This window comes from Lipophrys pholis, assembly GCF_963383615.2.
Source record: "Lipophrys pholis genome assembly, chromosome: 2".
Classification (NCBI taxonomy): Eukaryota; Metazoa; Chordata; class Actinopteri; order Blenniiformes; family Blenniidae; genus Lipophrys; species Lipophrys pholis.
This window is the reverse complement of record NC_137636.1, coordinates 13,790,802-13,814,294: the sequence shown is the minus strand read 5'-3', so window position 1 is coordinate 13,814,294 and position 23,493 is coordinate 13,790,802. Positions and strand designations below refer to the sequence as shown.

Here is a 23,493-nt window from a genome sequence, read left to right as displayed (position 1 = left end):
GTGTGAATAGTCTGGACATGGTGCGATCGACCTCAAGGTTAACACATTGCATCAGACCCCGGCCCTCATCACAGCTTCACCATAATGATGACCATCAGCCATAGCGCCACCTGCTGGAAACAGGAAGTACAGTCTACATCACCTGTCCATGCTGCGACTGACCCCAAATTTCACGTTTCATTAGATGGCACATATATGCCAACTGCCATTCTCAGTCGAAGTCCTGCAAGTAGTGAGGACCCATTCAAGGCTGCTTGCAGCTTTAATTTCTCTGGATATTGATTTCCTTTGAAAAAAATTTTTTTTTAAAAATGGGCACATAATCAGAATAATGAAAAAAAATCTTACTCAGCCAAAAGTTTTAGCTAAGCTATCAAGGAACAAAAGCAACAGGTACTGTAAGCCAAATTGTATCTTAAAATGTGAATATGCTCAGTAAAATGTAATAAATAAAAATGTATTTTGTTATGAGTTAAAGAAGTCCATCTCTGCTTTCCTTCCACATTCCAAAAACATGCATGGTTAGATTAATTGGTAACCCTAAATTGGCCCTGGGTCTGAATGTGAGGCCACATTCACACGTACCCAGGTATTTGAAAACTGTGATATTTCTCTGGTTTTGGGCCTTGCATTTACACATTAACGCAGCTCGGAGTCACCACAAACGGTTATTCCTCAAAACTCCACCCACAGCGGAGAATTGTGATGTAAAAATCCACTGAACCCCTGTTAGAGGCAACCGGAGACATAGAGTTTATCCAGATCTCCACTGTGGCCGGAGTTTTCAGGAATCATCGTTTGTGGTGACTTGTAGCTGCGTTTATGTGTAAATGTAAGGCTCAAACACAGAGAAATGTCGGGTTGTTTTTTTCAAAACGCAGTACGCGTAAACGTGGCCTCAGTGTCTAAATGCATTATCTCACTGAACAACAGATTTTGTTGCCTTTGTAATTGTATGTATGTATGTATGTATGTATGTATGTGATCAATTCTACAGTATTTAATTCAAGGCCTTTCAGTGGTTCTTTTCTTTAATTTTGTCATTTATTTACCATTACCTGCCCTCACTTATTTTGTCTTATCAACACTGTGAAACAGCTGCTAAACAAGGATCGATTGATCGATTGATCGATTGATTGACTGATTGGCAATAATGCAACAATTTTAAAATCACTCATTTCATTATCGACATTTTCCATATCTGGATGATTATGGACCACTGTAAGATGGACAGATGAGAGAGTGAGACAAGGAAGGCAAAATAAAGACAGGAAACAGTGAGATTGCTATGCTACCTAATTAATTTGAAAAGACAAGTCTGGCAGGTGTTTTCCAGGTGATCTGTGGAGCCCTGTGTCCTCACACTGCCTGACACTTGTGAGTTTCTTTGTGTCTGTGAGTTGCTTTGTCTGTGGTCGGTGCTGCTGGTTTTGTCCCCGAATGCTCCTGGAGCTGCAGCAGACTGGGCTCGTGTCCTCATTCGGGGTTGCGAAATGTTATGGGGCCTTTTACCGCGTGTGACGTCAGCAGGGTGGGATGGTGATGTCACCGTACGTCCGCGATATATAACCCGGCGTCCACGTGACGTAGTCGAACAGTCAGCACTCAGACGCTCGTGTAACCGGTTGCTTCCTTATCCGAGCCGTCGTTGTTCTGCCTTTTTTTTTTTCTTTAAAAACGATATTATAAAACCCCCAGTGGTTAAAACACGACGCTTTAATCGCGTTTCTTTCTCCACTGTATTTATTTCTCGTCTTTCGGGAGACAACACAACAGCTAAGCTGACGTTCCTTTTGTAAAGGTAAGCCATTTCGCTGTTTTTCCGTGCTAGCTAACCGACCGGCCTGGGAGGGAGTTAAAAAAAGCAGATAAAATAGCAATCTGGACTTTCTCGTTTGGCATCGCCTGACCCTGAGTAGATGTACTTGGCTTACACCGTGACAGGACAAAGAAACCAGGCTGGGGACTTATAAACTTGTTTACGGCTTATTAGCCGTTAGCTTGCCGGCGGCCCGCTACATCGCCCCCCTCCCCCAGCTACGATGTCGCGATGTGGACATCCGGTGTTTGAACAAAGACCTCATAAAAAATAAAGAAAAACAGCTGATATTATTCTCCTTGATTTCCCATCAAATACATTTCGAAATTCTGACTTGATCTCGATGCGATTGGATTATAAAACGTTGCGTTACATCATGTCTGATGGCTTGTCGTCTAATTTTTAGGGTTTTTTTTTTTTTTTTTTTTTTTTTTTTTTTGCAAATAAAGATCGGCATCGTTGCATAATCGGAAAAAATGACATTACGTGGATACAAAGGTGTTGATCATTTTATGAAGTGAGTAGTTAATCAGGTGTGGATTAAGCGAGAACTACACGTATCTAGGTCAGGAAAACCCGGACTAACCTGGCCCTCTGTCCAAAAAAAAAAAATAAATCTCAGTATTTCCTCTAGTCATCCGTGAATTCCGTCAATCTCATTCGGTACGTTAACGCTTGTTTATGGATAATTTGTCACCGGGTGTCGAATATCGCCGATTCGGGGTTGAGGTTGTTCTTGGAAGTCCAGAGAAACAAACAGTCCTGGGTTGCGAAACGGGCCTCGTCAGGCTCGGCGTGCTAGCTCCACCATGCTAACACGCTTCCAGTCCACTTGTAAAGGGCACGTGCTGGCTCTTCATGTGCTCCGCAATTTGATTAAAATCAACCGAACTGGAGCAAAGGAAAAATGCAATTTGTTACGTCGGACGTTATCTCCTCGTCATAAACTGCTGAATTACTGTGAAATGTGTGGATTACTTTGCGTTTCTCCAGACTGTTAATGCGTCTGTGTCTGTTCTTCCAGGTCGCTCTTTCCTGCCCTACTCCCGGAATACTTTATTCTTTACAGATATTCTCTGTCAAGCCGCCAAAGTGGAGAGTGTCGTTGCACCAGGGGGTCCTTCTCGTTTCAGGTATTCCACAAGACCACTGTTTAGTCTTTTTTTTTTTTCTCCCTTTTTTTTGTATTTAAAAAAAAAAAAAAAAGTGATGATGGCAGACTAAACTCCCTAAGTTGGCATTAATGTTAAGTTTAAATAATTTCTTTTTTTTTTTTTTTTTTGCATAACAGTGTAGCGGGAGGAGGTGGGGGTGCACCTCAGCACTATCCCAAGACTCTCAGTAACAGGTGATTTTTTTTTTTCTCTTAATTCTTCTTTCATATGACATTTGCTTTTTAATATTGCACCACATATGTGCATGTCATCTTGCCCTAACGTGCTTATTAAAATGTGTTATAGCAAGAGTTGTTTGGAAATGGCACCGTCCCACAATGCTGAAAATGGTCTTAAGATAGATCAGATCTATGAGAAGTTGCATACAAGTTCCTGCAACCTTTTATCACATTCTCAAATACAACTTTTCTAACCTGCGTTGATTAAGAACTGTATTCTCAACCAGGTTCAATGTCTGTGAACAAATGAACCAAACTATTTTTTAAGTATTTCAAATGTGTTCTAAATTGCATTGAATGTTTGACACACTTTTGCTTTATCAATAAATGAAAGTGAGTTTGACATTAACTCAAGCATAACCTCTCAACCATCATCAGCTGACCTGTGTTCAGCTTGACATTTGCTTGATGTAACATTCCTCCAATGTATTTAGTCTAAAGTCTCAAGGCCTTCTGCCTCGCCACCAGTGGCTCTGGTTGGTGCAGTTTGGCCAATGTCAATATTTTAATTATTGTAGTGTTCTCATGGGCGTCATTGTGATTCACCCAATCATATGACAAGCTTTCGGGAAAAAGCATGTGTTCTATTTCAGCCTGAAATTAGTGCACCCCTCACTGATCAGTGCTTAAATACACACAAGAATATGGACACAGACTATATGGGGCTGCTTGTAATGAAATGCATCAAAGGTGTCACCACCATCAACTCTACAATTCATGATGTCACCCAGATTTGCGACACAAAAACTAATATTGAGACAAATAGAAAGTGATTAAGCTAAGAGTGGGAATGTTGTCCAAAGTGATTAGATGTTAGATATTTTTGACAGGAGACTCTTAATTAATGTTGCCTTGTTGGAAAAACCTTCTTTGTGTCCATTACAGCGAGTTCCTGGGGAAATCCTCAGGTACTGGCGTTCAGAGATGGGTCCCTTCTCGAAGCACTAGACGAGAGGCCAGCTCCTCTGTAGAAAAAGGGCAAAATGATTCGATCTTCAGGAAAGTGAGAGGGTATGTATTCCTTCCTCTCTGAATTTAAGTGACCCTACACATTGCAAATGCTATTGGTGAACTGGTGATCGCCATGTGCTAATTTTCCCCTTTTCTCCTCACAATCAGCATACTTAATAAGCTGACTCCTGAGAAGTTTGACAAACTATGCTTGGAGCTCCTCAATGTGGGTGTGGATTCAAAGCTCGTCTTAAAAGGAATCATCTTGTTGGTAAGTACTGCCATCCCCCGTCTTCCTGCATTATTTATGTGAAATCGGAAATGTAAGACTTGCTTCTGTTTTAGATTGTTGACAAGGCCCTTGAAGAGCCCAAGTATAGCCAGTTGTACGCTCAGTTATGTCTACGCTTATCGGAGGATGCACCAAACTTTGAAGGCCCAGGAGAAAACGAACCATCACAAAAGCAAAATACTGTAAGATGTTTAAACATAATTGTGCAATTAATTACTTCTGGGTATTTCCTGATGAGTTGTTTACAGTCAAACCTTTTGTTTTGTGCAGACCTTCAGACGGCTTCTGATTTCTAAGCTTCAAGATGAGTTTGAGAACCGCGCCAGGAATGTTGAAAGTTAGTAAATCACACAAAAATTCCATTATCAGTTTTAAAATGTAGCTGGTTCTTGTTTTAACGGATCTTCTCCCCCCACCCCCACCCCCACCCATAGTCTTTGACAAACAGGAAGGCACCCTCACCTCTGAGGAGGAGGAGCAGCGTGGCATTGCTAAGCACAAAATGCTGGGCAACATCAAATTCATCGGTGAACTTGGCAAACTCAACCTCATCCATGAATCTATCCTTCATAAGTGCATCAAAACAGTGAGTTCCTTTTTGTTAACTTCACAGTATTGGGTTGTACATGTCTCCTTTCTTTTCTTGTCTGCCCATAAAGTCATGTCTCTCAAATATATGTGGAAATTTGCCGTTGAAACACTTTTTGTTTTGAAGCTTTTGGAGAAGAAGAAGAAAGTCCAACTCAAAGATATGGGTGAAGACCTGGAATGCCTCTGTCAGATAATGAAAACTGTGGGACCTAAAATTGATCATCAAAAGGCTAGGGTGAGTAAGAGGGAACAAATCCGGTGCTAAGTGTTTTCTTACATTCCCCTTTGCATTCTAAATTATTAACCAGCATTGAACTCCTTTCAGTCTTTGGTAGACCAGTACTTTGGACGCATGCGATCCTTAACGAACAACAAGGAACTGCCTGCAAGGATCCGCTTCCTGCTGCAGAACACGGTGGAGCTGCGGGACAACCACTGGGTTCCTCGTAAAGCCTATGTTGACAATGGACCAAAGACAATCAACCAAGTTCGCCATGATGCAGTAAAGGTACATTAGTACAGGTCCTTTGTATGTGCACGAGTGTTTAAGACTATTATTTTGCAATGATAAAATGCTCCCTATTAGGGTACTAAATTACATATCCGTGTTTTTTTAATTACTGACGCCCATTTGTGCTTTTCAGGATCTGGGTGTTTTCATTCCGTCTTCAACCGATGCGATGAGGAACGACTTCTTCATGGACAGCTCTTCCTTCCTGCCAACAAGGATCAAGTTTGACAGAGAAACTCTTGGAGGACTGGCTGACATGTTTGGACAAATGCCTGGTACATCTACGCTTTACTTTGTCGCATTAAAAAAAAAAAAGTTTCCTGAGCAATTACTCTCTTGAGCCATGCTATAATGTTTGTCTTTGTTTTGCAGGAAGTGGTATTGGAACAGGACCTGGGGTAATTCAGGATCACTACTCCCCCACTATGGGCCGTCACCGTACAAATCCACTCTATAATGGTCATATTGGAAACGCCAATGGTTCACATCAAGCTCACTTCGAGGCAGCAGGCAAACCTTACGTAAAGCAAAATCAAGTATGTGCTCCAGTGTAGTGACAATCTTTGGGGTTTGGTGTTCTACACTTAATAACCATGAGTGTTTGTTCACCTTTTTAAAGGGCCAGAGTTCACCAGTTTTCAGCCACAAGCAGAATCACTCGGCGCAGATGCAGTCTAAGGATATGGCTCCACGGTTTGGCAAGAAAGGAAAACTCAATGCTGATGAGGTAAGCCTGATATTTGAATGTAATGATGATGAAGCTTTACTTTGGTTGGTTAGTTATTGGCCTTTGTGTTTGGTATGTCATCTCAGCAGAAAAACTTTACTTCTTGTTGTTTTAGGTAAGTCTGAGACCAGCACAGTCCTTCCTGATGAATAAAAACCAAGTGCCAAAGTTGCAGCCACAGATGACGATGATTCCTCGTGCAGGTTCTCCAATAGGACAGGTACAATTGTTGGCTTTAAAGCAAATTATCTGAGCTTTGAGTTGTAAAAAGTCCAGGAAACTCACCCGTGTGTCCTCTGATTCCATAGCTTGGCCTCAAAACCAATCCTCCTCCAATTCAGGAGAAACCTGCCAAGTCTATTAAAAAAGCTCCCCCTACAAAAGAGGAGCTGCACAAAATGACAGTAAGTTTCGAGCTTAAGTTCCTTCACACGGGTTTAAGGAACAATAACTGATCGAGTCTAATGGTCCCGCTTGGTTTTGTAGGAGACGCTTGTGGCAGACTACCTGAATTGCAAAAACATTGACGAGGCCGTGAACGCTGTGAAGGAGATGAAGGCGCCAAAGCACTTTTTGTCTGAGATGCTGAATAAGATCGTGGTCCTTTCCCTTCAACGTTCAGACGAGGATAAGGAGCTGGCGAGCACCCTGATCCACGCACTCTGCACAGAAGGCCTCGCCACCGGTGACAACCTAATGCAGGTGAATGTTTCAGGTGTTTTAATTTCTCATGGCGCTCCTGAATATGAAATCTCCGTTATATCTTTAACGTTTTCATTCCGTATTGCTTTTACAGGCCTTCCTGGGTGTTCTGGACCAGTGTCCCAAGATTGAGGAGGAAATCCCGCTAGTGAAGTCATTCTTGGCCCAGTTTGCCGCACGAGCCATCCTCGCTGACCTGATCAGCATCGCTGATTGGGCCCATCAGTTGGAGAACGGTGCACACTTCCCACTGTTCCTGCTCTGCCTGCAGCAGATGGTCAAACTGAAGGATCGTGATTGGCTGACCGAGCTGTTCCAACAGAGCAAGATCAACATGCAGAAGATGCTACCCGGTACGCCTGAGCCGCATCGCTTCAGTCCTAATGTCAATTTTTTTTAAAAAAATCTTAAATTTGAGTGCAGTGGTTTGTTACTGATGTGCTTGTTTTTCCAACTCTTACAGAAATTGACCAGAACAAGGACAGAATGCTTGAGATCTTGGAGGGAAAGGGTCTCGGCTTCTTGTTTCCACTGATGAAACTGGAGAAGGAGCTGCTGAAGCAGATCAAAGTGGATCCCTCTCCGCAGTCCATCTACAAATGGATCAAGGACAACATTTCCCCCAAACTCCACACTGACAAAGACTTTGTCAACATCCTCACCACCAGGTACAGCAACAAAACTTGCCTTTGCTGAAAAAAGAACTTTCCGTTTTTTTACGGTATATTAACGGGTCTTTTGTCGTCCAGCTTCTTTCAATACATTGCTTACGAGATCAACCCCGATGACGACGAAGAGCAGCTTGCATCACCCAGCAAAGAGCAGCTGGACGAAGAGAAGCAGCTGCTGCTGTCTTTCAAGCCGGTCATGCAGAAGTTCCTCCATGACCACATTGATTTGCAAGTCAGTGCGCTGTACGCCCTGCAGGTGCACTGCAACACCAAGGCTTTCCCCAAAGGTGTGTGTGTGTGTGTGTACACAAGCGTATACCAGTTTGCTGCAAGTTTTATCTACGGTCGGAGAAGTCTTAACGTTTATTTTCCCCCTCTAGGCATGTTGCTGCGATACTTTGTGAACCTTTATGACATGGAAATAATTGAAGAAGAAGCCTTCCTTTCCTGGAAAGAAGATGTCATCCAGGAGTATCCCGGCAAAGGAAAAGCATTATTTCAGGTGATTTACGCTTTTCTACTGGCGTGTAAATATAGTTTAGTAAAGTTGTTGAATCTACTAACCACATGTTGTGATTTTTATGGTCAGAAGTAACGTTGCTGGTTGTGTTGTGTTCAGGTGAATCAGTGGCTGACCTGGCTTGAAACCGCAGAGGAAGAGGAGTCTGAGGATGAAGATTACTGAGGAACAGGCAAAGCCATGAGTTATCAGGATGCAATGGGTGTTTTGATTTTTAATCTGTAATTTTTTCCTTTTTCCTGTGTCGTTTTGTCTTTCTTCCCCCCTCTATTTGTAACCACTGTTACAATTCATTCCACTATGAAATGTTTCTCCAGATTAGGCTAAAAGTATCACCTCCCGAGTGTATTTATGCTTTTTTTTTTTTTTTTTTTTTTTTTCCCTTTCAAATTTTCTATCCTATATGATGTCCGACAGCAAATGTTTTATACATTTCAGTCATCATGGGTTATGATTTTTAACAACGCGGCAGTATTTTTGCAGGGAAATGCACTAGAACTTGACCCACTTTCACCTTTTCCATCTGGTCTGAGTCACCAAGTGCTGCCATAACTATTAAAACTGTTTACAAAAGAGAAAAGCCTCCAGCATTGTCGAGGACCTTTTTCATCGTTTTATCAGCATTTGTTAATCAGTTTTTAGATGCACTTTGCTCAACATCATGAGTCGTTGCAATAGTAAAATTTGCTTTTCCTTGATTTGTTGAAACAATCTTGAGTTGCAGTTGTCGGCTGCCGCGATAATGATGGGTTTCTTTGTGCTTGAAATATCTTAATCTATGATCGTTAGCAGTAGTGACCTATGTTACTTGCACAGTATGATTTCAGTTACCCTCATTAAGTTTGAATCGAGTGCTTTTTTTTTTTTTTGGCTTTTTTTTTTTTTTTTTTTTTTTTGGCTTGCGTTTTTTTTTTTTTTTTTTTTTTTAATGGTGTATGAAACGTTTGTGCTGTTAGGGATGAATCTGTGTGGCCTTTTTATAATTTATCAGTTCATATGGATATACCTCTAAAGTATCTGGGACTATACTTGAATGTCTCGGTTCTGACATTGAGACAGCCAAAGCTTAGTTTCCTTTGCTACGGTTGTTCACTTGTGGAAAATTTTATGTCCGTTTGCCATATTTGTCACGGTCTTGAGTGGTCTTTTTATCTTCATAAAATTACCAAGAATGTACTATAGGTGTACACTTGCACCCTCTTTTGGGTTGTGACCGTCATGTTTGGTGTACAACTACAGATCAACCTTGAATAAAGTTTAACCATTTAATCTGGCTGGGATGTTTTACTTGTTTGGTGGGTGGGTTGTTCCTCAGTCTAACGATCGTGAGGCCACCTTTTTTCTTTTTAATTTGGTTTTTAGACCGTGACGAGTACAATGCAGCTGTCTCATGGCACTTTTACTGAGGGGAAACGCGATCCCACACAAGCAGGCATGGAGAGGAAACCTCTGCACAGACAGTTGGAGGTGGTGGCTAAACTTAACATATTGTAAAAGGAGGAAGGGATGGAGAGCGTGCAAGTTGGCATCGGATGGCTCCCATCAGTTTGGACACCGAGCCCCAAGGAGCTACCAATAATGTGAGTCCTTAGGATGACAACGATGTGGGAGTGAGACGGCTGAAGCTGAAAAATCCACCGAGCATATTGCAGCTTTTGACTTGTGCACCTCCCGTGGGAGTTGTCAGGCAGAGGGGTTTTGTCCTTTTCATCAAAGCAAGTAGAAAGACTTCAAAGTTGCATGTCACCTTGCTTGCTAAAATTAGGTTTTCAAACCATTTTTCTATCATGGTGTTTATATTGGAAGGTTGTAGGGCAGTTGAGCTTTAATGTACATTAGTTTGAAATAAGTTTCCTTGCCAGCATAAAGCCAAAGTAGATGGCAGGTTGAGCCATTTTCAGGACTTGCATTTATTAATGGACGTCGCTAGTGCTTTAGGTCTTATTACAAATATCTAGTCTAATAATCCAGCTGATTTAAAAAAATCAGGCAGTCAAATTCAAGACTTATCTTTAGACAGGGGTGTCAACCCAAATAAATAGTCACAGCATTGGTTTTTACAGTCTTTATTTGACAATTCATTGTGATTTTCTGTGAGCATCTCGTCCTGTCATTCATACAGATACAAAAAATGTTTTTTAATGTCAAATATTTTCTGTTTAACAAAACACTGAAGTTCAGCCTCTGTGAAAAAGGCCTTGGTAATAATTCTGTGGCCCGAGGCAGAAAACAAAACAAAGACTAGGATAATGTGATTACACTGAGCGGGATCCCTGCTTTTATTAGGAAGTAAAAATACAGATGCCGAGAGTCTCAGAGCTGCACGAGTCTGTGAGAGTGATGTGAAGCTCAATCACTGTCGTCGTCCTCGTTGTTGGAGCCCTGCTGCTCGGAGCCGTTGTCAGAGCGCTGCGGGGAGCCCTCGTTGTCCGACCCCGCCACGGATCCCTGGTCTGATGCCGCCGCAGGTGAGGCGGCTCTCGACTCGTCGTCCGATCCTGACCGGCTCCTCTTGCTCTCGTTATCAGACTGCTCAGAGTCGGACTGCCGCTGCACCCTCCTCTTCTTCACCGGGCGATCGCTGCCCGACTCATCGTCCTCGGAGCCTGCGGAGCGCCGTGGGCTACCCGCCGGGCTGCCCGCCTCGCTGCCCGAGCGGTTCCCGCCGGCATCGGAGTTGCTGTCGGACGCGATGCGCTTCCTGTGGCCTCCCTCTCCCTCGTCATCAGATCCCGATCCACTGTCTCTTGGGTTTCTGTAGTAGGAAAGACATGAACTCAAGAAATGCGAACTCACGGCGTTCAGGCTTCGTAGTGTTTGGCTTGTACCTGTCTTCAGCTATTTTCAGTCCATCCTCGTCGGAAGACGACTCCGACGAGGAGATGATGGCCTTAGATTTGATCCTTCCTTTAAGAGATGGCGGCAGGCGCTCAGGCTGGGCCTGGAATGATAAAAACAATCAATTGTACAAATTGTGCACAACACGGTAAAGGGGAGGGAAGAAATACAAACGCAAAGAAACCTTTTCAAACTTCTTGCGTCCCTCTTTGGGTTTACGCTGCTTCTTGGGTTGCGACCCTCCCTCCTCATCACTGTCGTCCTGTCCGGCTTTTGAAGGTCTAAAAACACAAAGTTAGTACTTAAACGCTTGACTCTTGCCGCCAAACTCCTTTTAGCATTCGCTGCAGCAGCCTCACCTCCTCCTCTTCTTTTTCTTCCTTTCCTCTCCATCCTCGCCCTCCTCCTGTTCACTGCCGCTGCCCTTTCTCTTTTTCTTCCTCTTCAGCGGGAGATCCTCATCAGAGTCGTCATTAACAAACTCATCCATGTCTCCTCCTTTCTTACGCTTAAGGGTGAAAAGATGAAAACGGTTATCCATGCAGAAGTAAGTTGCGTTTCATGGCCCACTGCCGAGTTTATTGATGCTGACACTCACGCGTCCTCCACCACCGCCTCTCTTCTTATCTTTGGCCATTTCTTTGGCTCCTTCTGCGAAGGTGAGCAGGTTCTTGGTTTTCTCCACGTACAGCGCTCTCTGCTCCAGAAGTTTCTTCTGCTCTTCTACCACTCGACTCCGCTTTTCCTCCTAAAGGTTTGAGCGCCACAAAAAAAAAATAAAAATGTTACTTCACCGTTGATCAAAGCTGATTACAAATCTGATATAAATTCTAAGAAAGAAAAGGAGAGTGGGAACCAGACGTACCTGCTCTTTTATCAACTGCTGGCGCAGGATGTCCCTCTCCTGCTCTTGTTTGGCACGAAGCTCCTTTTCCTCTTCATCCTGCTTTCTGGCTCTTGCCACATGGTACTGAGCCTGACTCAGCAGGTCAGAGCACTGCCTGCAATCCCACAATGCACCAATGCCCAACGTTACAAGACAACAACGCAGCCCCCATAAAATCCTCATATTTCAATTTCTATTGACTTTAACAAAATGCTGAAACTTTTAATTATAAATACAGAAAGTCGCTGATTGTCTGCAAAAACTAACAATTAAAACGCTGTGCGTAGAGTGCCGGCAATCAGGTTGATTAAAAATGTTCATAAATTCATAAATAAGAACTTTAAGCAGCGTGTTCAGCTGTGGCGAGATAAACCGACCTGGCCTCAGATGCGGCAAGAGCAAGGTCAAATCTCATCTTGTCTCCAGCCTTGCTGAGGTAGCTGAAATACCTGCGAGAGGAGTGAAGAGGAGGGAGAGATTAGACTGCAGGTTTGCTCAGAGGGTGGCTAAACGGAGAGACGGAGGCTGAATCACATATCCACCTGTGAGCGAGTTCCAGCTCTTTGACAGCACTGAGCACAGCCTTCAGGTTGCTCTTCTCATCCTTCAGCACCAGAGTGGCCAGCCTCTGAAGCACCAGGGCCACGTTGAACATGAGCACCGTGTCACTGGGAGCGACATGGCGGGCCTTGAAGTGCACACATCAGACAGACACAGTTACGCTTCCCTCACACTGTTGGATGAAAACAAAAGCCCTTCACTTTGCCTCCCCGTTACCTTCAGCAGCATCTGCTTGCACTCTTGGAGTTTGCCGCATTTGAAGAGAGCTCTTGCGAGGTACAGCAGCACCTCTGTGTTCTGATATTTGTAGAATTTCTTCAGGCAGTTCTCGTACTGTGTGGCAGAAGAGAAATACTCAACGGCACAGACGAGGGGGAGGGGTGGGAACGTACAAAAGTCAAGGATTTTGGTGTTTGTCACTGACCATCTGCACGGCGCTGATGTACTGCTTCTGCTCCACGTAGATATGAGCCAGATTCAACCAGACGTCGCTGATGTCGGCTGTGGCCTCCCTCACCTGCGCGAACACGTCACGAGCCTCTCTGAAGTAACCCTTGTGGGCAAGGACGGCACCTTGAGGAGACAAATTCATGTTTAGTGTCCCCCACACACACACACAGAGAAGAAATAAAGGATAAAAAAATTTTTAAAAAGGAAAACTAAATTAAGCTTAACACACCGATGCCATTGGCAGCATACAGATTCTTGGCATCATTTCGCAGGACTTGCTTGTATATAGCCAGGGCCCGATCCTGGTGTCTCTTTTCCTGTTGACACAAACATTAGTTCATTTGAGATATAAATTCCCTTCACTCAATCACACACATGCTCCATCTTGGTGGGTCCTTCTCATTAAGATAATAAACTTGTAATCTTAGACCCCAAAGCAAACATCTAAATTACAGCTTAATACATATGAAATGTTGTAGGTGGGTTTTTTTTTTATCACATCTGGGGCACATTAACTTAAATTACTTTCCATCAGATTAACTTAAAACTCAACCATCCCTTATACTTATAGTAGACACACGCACACAAACCCTTACCTAACTACCCTGACAATTAAGATGTGTTCACCTAATAAATCTGGCTTTTATCCCGATGAGTTATGTGCAATAGGGTTTAGGTCTCCACTAGTATCACGTATGTCCCTACACACTCTCATAATGAAGATATAAAGAGCTGAGAATGGAGAGGATATGAGTGGGAAAAAAGGATCATATGGTAATTAAACATCGCAGAATACAAACTCAGGCAGTCATCTATTAATTATACTTGATTGACTACATAGTCATTCTGTAATGCTGGTTCCTTTTGTGGTAATTATGTGTAGATCAATGTGTTACAATGTCAGGAAAAAGAAAAAGAACAAGAACTTTTGCAAAGTTGGCAAATTAAGATAGAAGAGTCACATTTAGCTGTTTAACCATAATAGCCTGTTGGACAGGTTTTCTTTAGCTGAGGCGTGACAGCTTGCACCACCCCTGCCTACCGTCTGTCTGGATTTTGTTTTTGCATTTATCTTGTTTAAAAAAAATAAAAAAAAGCGTAGCATATCCTTTTCTGCTGTGTTATAACAACTTCCTCATTTGTGTGTTTGCATGAAGGAAAAACAAGGAGCGGACACCTTTTCCCGGTCTCGGGTGGGCTGGTGCAGAGTCTGGAGCCACACGTTTCCCAGAGCCAGCATGGAGTACGTGTCGTTCTGTGTGGATGGCTGCTTCAGGATACGCTCAAACTTCTTCTGGCCGGGCCCCCACTCCTGTTTGGCCAAGTGGAGATTTCCTATCAGCGACCAGGCGTCCGGGTGATCCTGCACCAAACACAACAAACACCAAACATGCTGAAGACTCGTCAGGTATCAGCCATAACATTCACATACCAGCAGGTTTGTACCTGATTGATCTGCAGGGCTTCTTTAAACCAGTCAGAGGCCTCATAGAAGTTTCCTTTGTCGCGAGCCATCGCCCCAAGACGCAAATAGCCTGCAACCCACAGCATCGAAACGTCTTTCACGGTGAACTAAGACTCTTTTCTTGGTTGCACGCTTTTTACTGTGCGACGTTTACACATGCTTACAGTCAACGTAGTTGGGATGCTCTCGGAGGATGTTTTTGTAGAGTTTCTCAGCTTCGTGGAATTCGCACATGGCTTCATACAGACGGGCCAGGTTGTAGGAGGTGGTGACAGAAATGGCATTGTAGTAATGCTCGTCATGCTCGCCTTCGGCTTTGGCCCGTTCCAGAGAGGCAAGGAAATATTTCTGTAGGGGAGAAAACAAGACCCCCCCCAACCTTGAAACCAGCACAAATCTTCATTCTAAATGTGGCGTACTGCATACTTATAGGTCGTCAAATACCGGTGTCAAATCTTTTGGCTGATAGAAATCAACAAAAGGTTTCCTGGTTCAAATTTATCAGTTATCTGATTGGATAAACAACCCAACATGATCCAGTATTACAGCTCTGGTATCAATTATACATCTTTACATACAGTGAGAACTACTTAATGTTCTCCCACTGTGTATGAAAAAAAACTTTGACCAAACTTAAAGAAACACCACTTTATAGGATACAGTTCAGGTCCACTGCTAAACTACAAAAACTAAATTGACCCATAGAAGTTTTTCAGAGGCTAAAAGCAGAGCTGTTGTAATAGATTACAAAGGACATGAGTCCCTTATGAATTGGTAAATAGGTGAAGTGGCTCGTTACCTTCGCTTCCCCCAGATTGCCCAGTCTGAAATGCAGAGCTCCCAGGTTGTTGAGGATTTCAGGGGGGACGTCAGCCTGCACCTTCTCCTGCAGGATGCGGGTGGCCGTGCCATAAGCAGACAGCGCACCCTGAATGTCGGTCTGCTCCAGGATCTGAGCGAGCTCAATCCACGCCTCTACATCGTCTGGGTACTGCTCCGTTACCTTCTTCAAGTGACCCTAAGAGGCAATGAATTAACCAATATTACTACAGTTGTCACAGTCACTGATTTGCTTCCGTTCATTTACTTTCCAGTGTGTTAGTTAATAATAATGAACTGTTGTCATATCTATTGTTACTGTGCAACATGTCACTCTTGTTTGAAACTTTTACAAAGTTATATTTATTTCACAGGTTAGACTGTCACAAATGTCTGAGCCATGTGCTGAGTGAAGCCACGTACTTTCGCAATGTCCCTTTTTTCCTGGTCATCAGATGTCGCGTAGAGGGAACCCAGGATCTTCATAGTCTCGTAGTTGTTGGGATACGCTTTCAGAACCTTTTCAAAGCACTGTGCTGCGTTTTCTTTGTCTCTTCGATATACATACATCTGTCCCAAACCGAAGAAGGGCAGCACAAAGGTGGACGAGGCAAACTGGGTGGCCTGGTAGTAATACTGAAACGCTTGATCATAGTCCTCCTGAAAGGTAGAATAAAAGCACAGCACACATCACAGATGTGAAGCGAAGACGAAGGAACAAATGAGAGCTGCGCAGGATCTTACCTGCACGTGAAATGAGCGAGCTAACTGATAGCAGCTCTCAGCCTGCATGGCCTCGACTTCAGTGTTGTGGAAAGCGTGCAGAGCGAGATGCTGCACTTTACTGTAGTCCTGTCAGGGGACAAACACAAAGGCAGAAGAAAAAGAAAAAAAAAAAACACACATGGATTAACGCACAGCTGCAGACTTGTATGAGCGTCTTAACTGGACACAGGTTTTTTTGTGTTCACCTTTTTGAAGAAGAAGTGGTTGGCAAGGTGGTTGAGCACCATGGGGTTGCTGGGGTCGATGGTGTAGGCTCTTGACAGGAGCTGCACTCCATTCTTGATGGAGTCTGCTTCCTTGTTGTTGAGCTCCAAAACAGCCAAGCCAACGAGCGCCCCCACGCACTTTGAATTCAGCTCAAGGGCTCGTCCAAAAGCCAAGCGAGCCTTTTCCAGTTTGTTAAGCTTAACAAAGCAGTGGCCCATGCCCAGTCGCACCTCAGCTACACAAGGAAGCAAAACCGGATTAGAGATGATGCGGAATCTTTTGAGAAACACAACTGCCTTGTTTACATCAACAGACGCATCTGAATGTCAGCATTATTGTTCAGAAATATGGAAGGAAGACAAGACAAATGTTTTGTAGTTTTATGAATGCATGTCTGCGGGTGCTTTCGCTTGTGAATTATATGCTAAAATTGTAATCTTTGGCAAAGGAATGTGTTCCAAACAGACATGTTGATCATTGTAATTAGTGAAGTGATTAGTAAAACAACAAAAATGCAACAGATTTATTCTGCAGCAATAAAATTATTACATTTTTTTTCTGTACATTAAAAAATGCATTTAATTTAGTTTCATACATGTGTAATCAATTATGAAAAAAAACCATCAGTTACGGAAAACGTTATTGCTCATAAATTGCATAAGCAATCAATGATCTCTCAGCTGAAACTTACAACACACGCTTCTTTTTAACAACTTGTTATAATCTTCATGGAATTTCATACCAATTTGAACAAGACAGATTGTACCATTAGAACAGCGGTTACATTTACTGTCATATTGTGTAGGAAGTGTTACAAATATGTGTTCGGTGGTTACCTGGGCAGCCTGGGTTTGTACGAAGAGCTTTTTTGTAATATGCCAAGGCTCCTCTGTAATCCTTTTTATTAAAGGAGATGCAGGCCTTACCTGTTAAACAACGACAGCGGTATTATTTGAAACAGTCAATCGCAGAATTCTAAATAAAGCCGTGTGCCTTTTAGATTCAACTTGCCGAGCAAAGCAGGGATGTTATTGGTGGACTGGTTGAGCACAAAGTGAAACTGAGCGTCCGCCTGGTCCATCTTGTCTCCTTCCAGCAGGCAGAAACAGGCTCTTCCCAATAAATGGTTCTGATTGGAACAACAACAACGGGTTTTGTTAATCCAAAGAGCCCCAGCAGCTCTCTCCTCTCACTGCCTGCTCTGACAGACACGTTTCCTACCTGATCATACATGATGATCTTGTCAGCCATCGTATAGAGCAGAGTGGCCTGCGTGATGAGCTCCTTCTTGGCATCTTTGTTTTTCTCTTTGCGCGCCTGCTGGACATAGTAAGCTGCTAGTGTGTCCAGACAGGTCATCTGGTCCTTCTCGTGATCTCTGTAGTCAAGGTTTCCATCGATACGCGCGGCTTCTAAAAGCTTTACAAAATCTTCCGTTTTACCCTGTTTGTAGTACTCCAACTGTGAAAGAGAGCAAATACAAACCGTCACGAACAGGTTGAACTTACAGTCACTTTATGTGGAAGAGGTTTGTGTTGTATGTCGTATAATTTGTGTGTGTGTGTATAAAATAATTATTAAGAGAATATTTTGACTGTTTGAATCGCTCAATCATTGAAGTCATGTATACAGTGCCATCCGACAGATTTCCAAACGTATGGATTTACTGGCAAATCCCTTTACCTAATGATCAGACAAAAGATACAAAGACAATATTTTAGCGAGGATGTTGCGTTAACTCACCGCCAAAGCGATCCAGATGTGCAGCTGCGTGTGTTCTTGCTTCAAGATGCTGATGACCTCGTCTCCCTCCGGCAGCTGGTCGAAGTCGAGCTCAATAACCTGCACAAAACAAACCGTCAAGACCGGACAGAATCCATCACTCTACACACGTGCACTACTCTGCAGGTTCAAGTTTAGATGTACTTTAAAGCCACCGAGTTAATGACTTTAAGTTACCTGTGAAATTGTAAAGTTCACTTAAAACGTGAGGTGCACTTTGCAAACCGCGGAGCTCATGATAACATGTGCAGATGTTTACTAACGTCAGTATTTGTTTACATTTCACAGATAAATAATTTTCCAAAACTAGACCAACACGATCTCATTAAACTAACATGATCACATTAAACTCTCTGCAGAGATGCGAGGTGTGCCATTGTTGCCATTTAGCGGCGGACTCGGCTAGCAGCTCGGCGGGGATTGATCACTTAAACAGTAGATATTTTCGTTTTAAATCAGGCTTACCTCGTCTGTGTCCCGCAGAGGGATCTCGATAGAGCCCCGAGACATCTTGACTGACGAGTGGAGGAAGCCAGCTGCCGTTTGAATTCTGTCCAAGTATTAAAATTCTCAAAACCCGATGTGGGATGGCAGCCACTCTCGGTGCTTCCGTTTGGTGCAACCGACTTCAAGTCCGACTGCGCACCCGCACATCCTCAATATTTGTTCCCATATGTTACGTTGTATAATAATCCTTAAAAAGGTATTTTAAATGATGTTTCAGTTATCTGTGCAGTATAGCCTTAATTGCATTAATTTATTTATTTTTTCGTTTAAATTAAATTGGCACTAAATTCTAAGCTAAAAACCTACCTTGTAAATATAAGAAAAAGCATTTTTAATTGTCTTTTGTACACAATATGGTAACCCTTCGATTTTTAACTTCTTTTTATTTTACTTACCCTTTAAATGTTGCCTGTTTTTTACCACTTTGAGATCATTTTTATGTAAAGTGCATTATAAATAAAATGTATTATTATTATAATTAGTAGTAGTAGTAGTAGTAGTAGTAGTACAAAATGTAAAGTAGGAGCTCCTTTTTTCGGAAAAATGTGATTTGTTTCAATCACTAATCTGTTGTTTAGATTTCTGCAAATTCCCCCAAAATATATGTACCTAATAAATGTGATTCAAGAACAACAAGCAATCAGAAAAGTTAGTATGTTGTTAAATGAGCATCAAGTCTTTCACAAAACCATTCAATAAATGTTACAACTATTTCAGACTTCGACCTTAGTCTGTTATGTGACTTCTACAATACAGACTAATACGAAGCTGTCACTCTGTAGAGTCTAAAATAATAGATAAATATGTTTTTGATCAAGTTTGTGATCCATTTGTGCTTAATTTTCCAATCTGTTTTTCTGTAACATAGCCCAAAATCGTTTTATTTGGTTTCAGATAAAAGGCTAAAATATATATGAAATATCTTGGAAATTTGTTATTTTTCATCTGGTTTTCTCATCACTTTCTCTATCAATGCACTTGAAACTCAGTAAAGTGACAAACAGGGAGTATACCTCCTAATCAAGTGGGCACATGATTCTTCTTTTGGGTACCCCAACCTTATTCTGAATGAGCCACATGGATAAATACTTATAAAGCCACCAATTTCAATACTGAGAAAGTGAAGAGTGGCAGCTCAAAGTAAACATACTGCTTACATTTGTTGCATTTAATATTATAAAACAAATAAAACCTGTAATGTAAATTATTGCCACTTATTGCCTCTGGCCTGTTTATGCCAGCAGAATGTTAGGAGGTGAGAGGGGATGGGGGACATGGAAGGAGAGAGTGGGGGGAGCAGAGAGGGTGAGCAGGGGGATGTCAGCTGGTTTTGATGTGAAGCAGTGAAAACAAGCATAAGAGCATCTTGAAGACGTCCCGTAACATCTCAGCAAATCTGACGAAGAGTGGAAACATAATAAGAGGAAAACATGGCATGAGCTTAACATTTATTCAAAATAATTCTCTTTGCAGAGGCACCAACGAGACTGACAAGTAAGAATTAAATTTTCTAATTTGATTCTCTTTTTTCATGGAAATGTCTTTCATATCTTTATATCCTTAAAATATAATTGTGTTATTAAAATGAACACTGTTGCCCATATATATATATATATATATATATATATATATATATATATATATATATATATATAACACAGTGTTTGCCTGATATTGGAAATTAGTTAACCTTTTATACATTTGTACTTTTATTAGGAAGCTGATTAAATTATTGCCTGATATACATTTTGTACTCTATCAAAGTAGTACAATAATAAGTTAGATTATATCTGCCTATATAACTAGATCCATCTCAACACGTTTCAAAAGTTTAGAAGATCTTAAGAGGAAATAAGTAAACCTTACACGTTTCACAAGGCCTCTTGGATTTTGCTTGTTTTTCACTTCTGGTATATATATTTTCTTTTTTCACTGTTACTGCATATTTCTTAAAAAAGAAAAATATAGACACCATGCTCAAAAATAAATCTCTGTTTGCTTATTAAAATGTCAGATCATGTAGGACTGTGACATGCCATCAGAATATTTCCCCTCCTGGGCTTCAAGACTAACAAGAACAATGTCTGATGGCAGTGATGGTAACAACTGTGGTTTGTTCATTTATTAAAGCATACGTTTTATACAGGGTGATATATTGTATTTCTCTGCATTGCACATTGACATGCACTAACTTTCATCTTGGTCAACATGTGAAGTGTGGGAGTCATCCAGTGTTGGGACGAGGGATGTGCTGGAGGACAACAGTGACACAAGTGGATTCTCCGAACATGAACTCCTTGACATCATGTATAACGCATGCAATACCAGTAACACAGGTACACTAATTAACTGAACTGAACACAGAGATTTTGAACTGTAGGTGGGAATCAGCCTCCATTTATGGAACTTGAACTACCTTAATAATATTATTGTTGACAGCTGTTGGGATCCAAAGGGGATAAAAATCATATTTTTGTTATCCTAGTTAGATTCTCTTTTGGAAAATTTTATACATTTTTACAAATACTCACTTTTTGTTTCATATCGAATCCTATTTTATAATTTTAATTTGCTTCAAATACACTCACAATAAATAAAGACAAATCAAGTTCTTCAAATGGGTGTTTATGTGTTGTAAAATAATGTTTTACTTTTTACTGATGTATTTTGTGATTTAATCTGAAAAATTTAAACTCGTACTCTTTAACACAACACAGGTGTGAGGCTCATCTCACACTTTTGAAAACCACTGATCTAAACACATTGAAATATTCTAAACCTGTTCCCCTCTGGTCTTCAGGAGAAGTGTTGGCCGCCACTCTTGTACAGTACCTAGAGAATATGACGGCTCAGAGTCCAGAGCAGGACAGACTAGCTGCCCTGAGACAGCTCCTCGACCCCGACTCTCAGAACCCACATGTGAGCAGGGAGACTTTCCACTCCATCATGAGGGAGTGGATCGCACAATGCGGCCAGGGGTAAGACTGAACTACACAGGAAAGATGCAGCCTTGTGCATCCAATGACTTTGTTCAAACTGAGTGTCAAGTACAACATACGTGTATACATTATTTAAACAAATCCTTTACATACCAGGTGATATTATGTGTTCAGAATCAGATCCATTAAAACTCACTAAAATGTGAAATATACTGAATATTTGAATGTGGCATCATAGATTGCTTTGGCTTTTGCTGGCTTTATGTGTTTCTGTTGAAGTAACTTTTTGAATGAGGTCAGCAATTCTTTCATGGGGATGTTCCTCTTAGATATTTCTGTAGTGTAACATTGATCTTCAAAGAGCAGAGAGAGTGTTGCTGTAAAACAAACCCAGAAGTCCCCATAGAAAGAAAGTAAAAAAAAAAAAAGAAGAAGAAGGCACATTAAAGAAAGACAACAGCAGCAGCAAGCCATAATCAGTCAGTAGTGCAAATATGCACAACTGCACAAGGGGCTTAAGATAAGAACAATATTTTACTGTCCACACTCTGGAAGTAGGTTCAATACACAGACAAACAGATAATCGGGGAAGCGAGATGAGAGCAAAAATTGGTAAATGATTCACAAAAACCTGAATGCAAGGTATACACACACACACGCACACACACACACACACACACACACACACACGCACACACACACACACGCACACACACACACACACACACACACACACACACACACACACACACACACACACACACACACACACACACACACACTCAGGTAAGCGCAATGCAAGGAACAAGATGTACTGGTACAATCTATCTCACAATACAGGATTATAAAGACAAAGGCGGTAGACATAGGTGAAACACATTTGCGTGGGATTGCAGCAATCAGCAAACTGAACAAACTGGACGAACTAGATTAATTGTTTGTTTTTTTAATGTATTCATGTTTTGTTTTTTTTATGTACTGCTGCCTGTCTTGGCTAGGACACTTTTGAAAAAGAAATTTTTAATCTCAACAAGATTATTCTGGTAAAATAAAGGTAAAATAAAAAATGAAATAAACCTACAGTATATATCGCTTCTGTTGCTGTGTATTTTTATTGAGTTGAGGAAACTATCACAATCTCCTGTGTTTCAGCACTGATGTGGAAAGCAGCAGCATGTCTTGTCCGGACTCTTCTAAAGTACCTGTTAATGGTAGGCTCTCCCTATATTTTTCTGACTTCAGAAGAAAAAAAACAACAACCTCTTAATCAGATAAAAAGCAATTCACTCAACCTGATTTCCTCTCAGGGCTGGATGTGTCCTTTTCTCAAAACAAAGCAGCCTTGTCAGATGGCCACCAGTGTTCTTGGTTAGTTCTTTGGCCCCTTCAATCACCGCTTGTGTTTAGTCACGACAGTCAGTTTGTTTTCATGTTTCAACTATTATCTGCTGTTTGGGATCAGTGATGGAAAGGACCTGTCCAGCACAGTGGCTGAACTGAAGCATGCACACCGCAAACTGAGCGAGCAGAACAGCAGCCTGTTGAGGACCGTGGCTCAGTGTGAGGACGTCAACCTGCAGCTCTCTCTGGAGATCACCGAGCTGCGAGCAAAGCTGGTCAGGTGAAGGATGAACTCACACTTCATTCACCTCCATTCATTTCAGGATGAAATCCTCCAAAATGTAAGATGTCATGATCACAAATCAGACTTATTTTGAATGTTTTGATACAAAATAGGAACACTAAGATAAGTTGAATTCAAATTGAAAGCATTTTCACAACCTCTGAATGTAAACAAATGTTAAAGATAGATCAAACAAGGAAATTCATTAAATGCCATTTTAAAAATGAGATACTTCACAATAACCAGACTGTTTTGCCTCTAAAACTTTGATTAAAAAATGGGAAAACTTTTAAAAAGACAAAAAACACATTTCTGAAATATATGTTCATTAACTTGAATAATAGAATTGAATAGATAGTGTTTCTGTCAGGACCTTAAACTTCCCAGATCTAGACTTTTCCATGGCTGCTCAGCCTGTTCAAATTAGAACCACTCTTGATACCTTCAAGGAC

At 41.7% G+C, this 23,493-nt stretch overlaps 2 protein-coding genes across 3 annotated transcripts; one reads left to right on the top strand and one right to left on the bottom strand.

Moving 5' to 3' along the window:
• Positions 1-1,589: 1,589 nt before the first annotated feature.
• Positions 1,590-9,450, top strand: eif4g2a (eukaryotic translation initiation factor 4, gamma 2a). 2 transcript variants are annotated; one of them, XM_080493411.1, is made up of 21 exons: positions 1,590-1,801; positions 2,844-2,952; positions 3,111-3,167; positions 4,098-4,223; positions 4,332-4,434; positions 4,509-4,637; positions 4,726-4,792; positions 4,890-5,041; positions 5,171-5,281; positions 5,372-5,554; positions 5,691-5,832; positions 5,930-6,093; positions 6,177-6,284; positions 6,400-6,504; positions 6,593-6,688; positions 6,771-6,986; positions 7,081-7,339; positions 7,450-7,654; positions 7,736-7,944; positions 8,038-8,159; positions 8,277-9,450. In XM_080493411.1, exons 8-21 carry the CDS (start codon positions 4,958-4,960, stop codon positions 8,340-8,342), a joined length of 2,070 nt encoding a protein of 689 aa, XP_080349537.1. In that variant the 5' UTR covers positions 1,590-1,801; positions 2,844-2,952; positions 3,111-3,167; positions 4,098-4,223; positions 4,332-4,434; positions 4,509-4,637; positions 4,726-4,792; positions 4,890-4,957; the 3' UTR covers positions 8,343-9,450. The 2 variants fall into 2 exon arrangements, with proteins under 2 accessions (XP_080349537.1, XP_080349538.1); XM_080493412.1 differs by lacking the exon at positions 3,111-3,167 and having other exon boundaries at positions 1,593-1,801.
• A 779-nt stretch (positions 9,451-10,229) lies between these two features.
• ctr9 (CTR9 homolog, Paf1/RNA polymerase II complex component) lies at positions 10,230-18,607 on the bottom strand. Its single transcript, XM_080490059.1, has 23 exons — positions 18,437-18,607; positions 17,933-18,031; positions 17,411-17,650; positions 17,201-17,318; positions 17,026-17,115; positions 16,168-16,424; positions 15,941-16,048; positions 15,620-15,856; positions 15,177-15,395; positions 14,542-14,725; positions 14,359-14,447; positions 14,090-14,275; positions 13,142-13,229; positions 12,887-13,035; positions 12,679-12,795; positions 12,444-12,589; positions 12,279-12,350; positions 11,881-12,016; positions 11,614-11,763; positions 11,375-11,523; positions 11,200-11,296; positions 11,006-11,118; positions 10,230-10,932 (listed from the first exon to the last, which is right to left on the bottom strand). Exons 1-23 carry the CDS (start codon positions 18,479-18,481, stop codon positions 10,527-10,529), a joined length of 3,495 nt encoding a protein of 1,164 aa, XP_080346185.1. The 5' UTR covers positions 18,482-18,607; the 3' UTR covers positions 10,230-10,526.
• Between the last annotated feature and the right edge of the window lie 4,886 nt (positions 18,608-23,493).

Excerpts from the sequence above, each read along its gene's own strand:
- eif4g2a (XM_080493411.1), top strand. The coding sequence starts at position 4,958 with ATGCTGGGCAACATCAAATTCATCGGTGAACTTGGCAAACTCAACCTC. Across the intron at positions 6,094-6,176 it reads CTTACGTAAAGCAAAATCAA|GGCCAGAGTTCACCAGTTTT; the intron begins GTATGTGCTCCA and ends ACCTTTTTAAAG. Across the intron at positions 7,945-8,037 it reads CACCAAGGCTTTCCCCAAAG|GCATGTTGCTGCGATACTTT; the intron begins GTGTGTGTGTGT and ends TTCCCCCTCTAG.
- ctr9 (XM_080490059.1), bottom strand. The coding sequence starts at position 18,481 with ATGTCTCGGGGCTCTATCGAGATCCCTCTGCGGGACACAGACGAG. Across the intron at positions 17,116-17,200 it reads TAACATCCCTGCTTTGCTCG|GTAAGGCCTGCATCTCCTTT; the intron begins GCAAGTTGAATC and ends GTTGTTTAACAG. Across the intron at positions 15,396-15,619 it reads AAAAAAGGGACATTGCGAAA|GGTCACTTGAAGAAGGTAAC; the intron begins GTACGTGGCTTC and ends ATTGCCTCTTAG.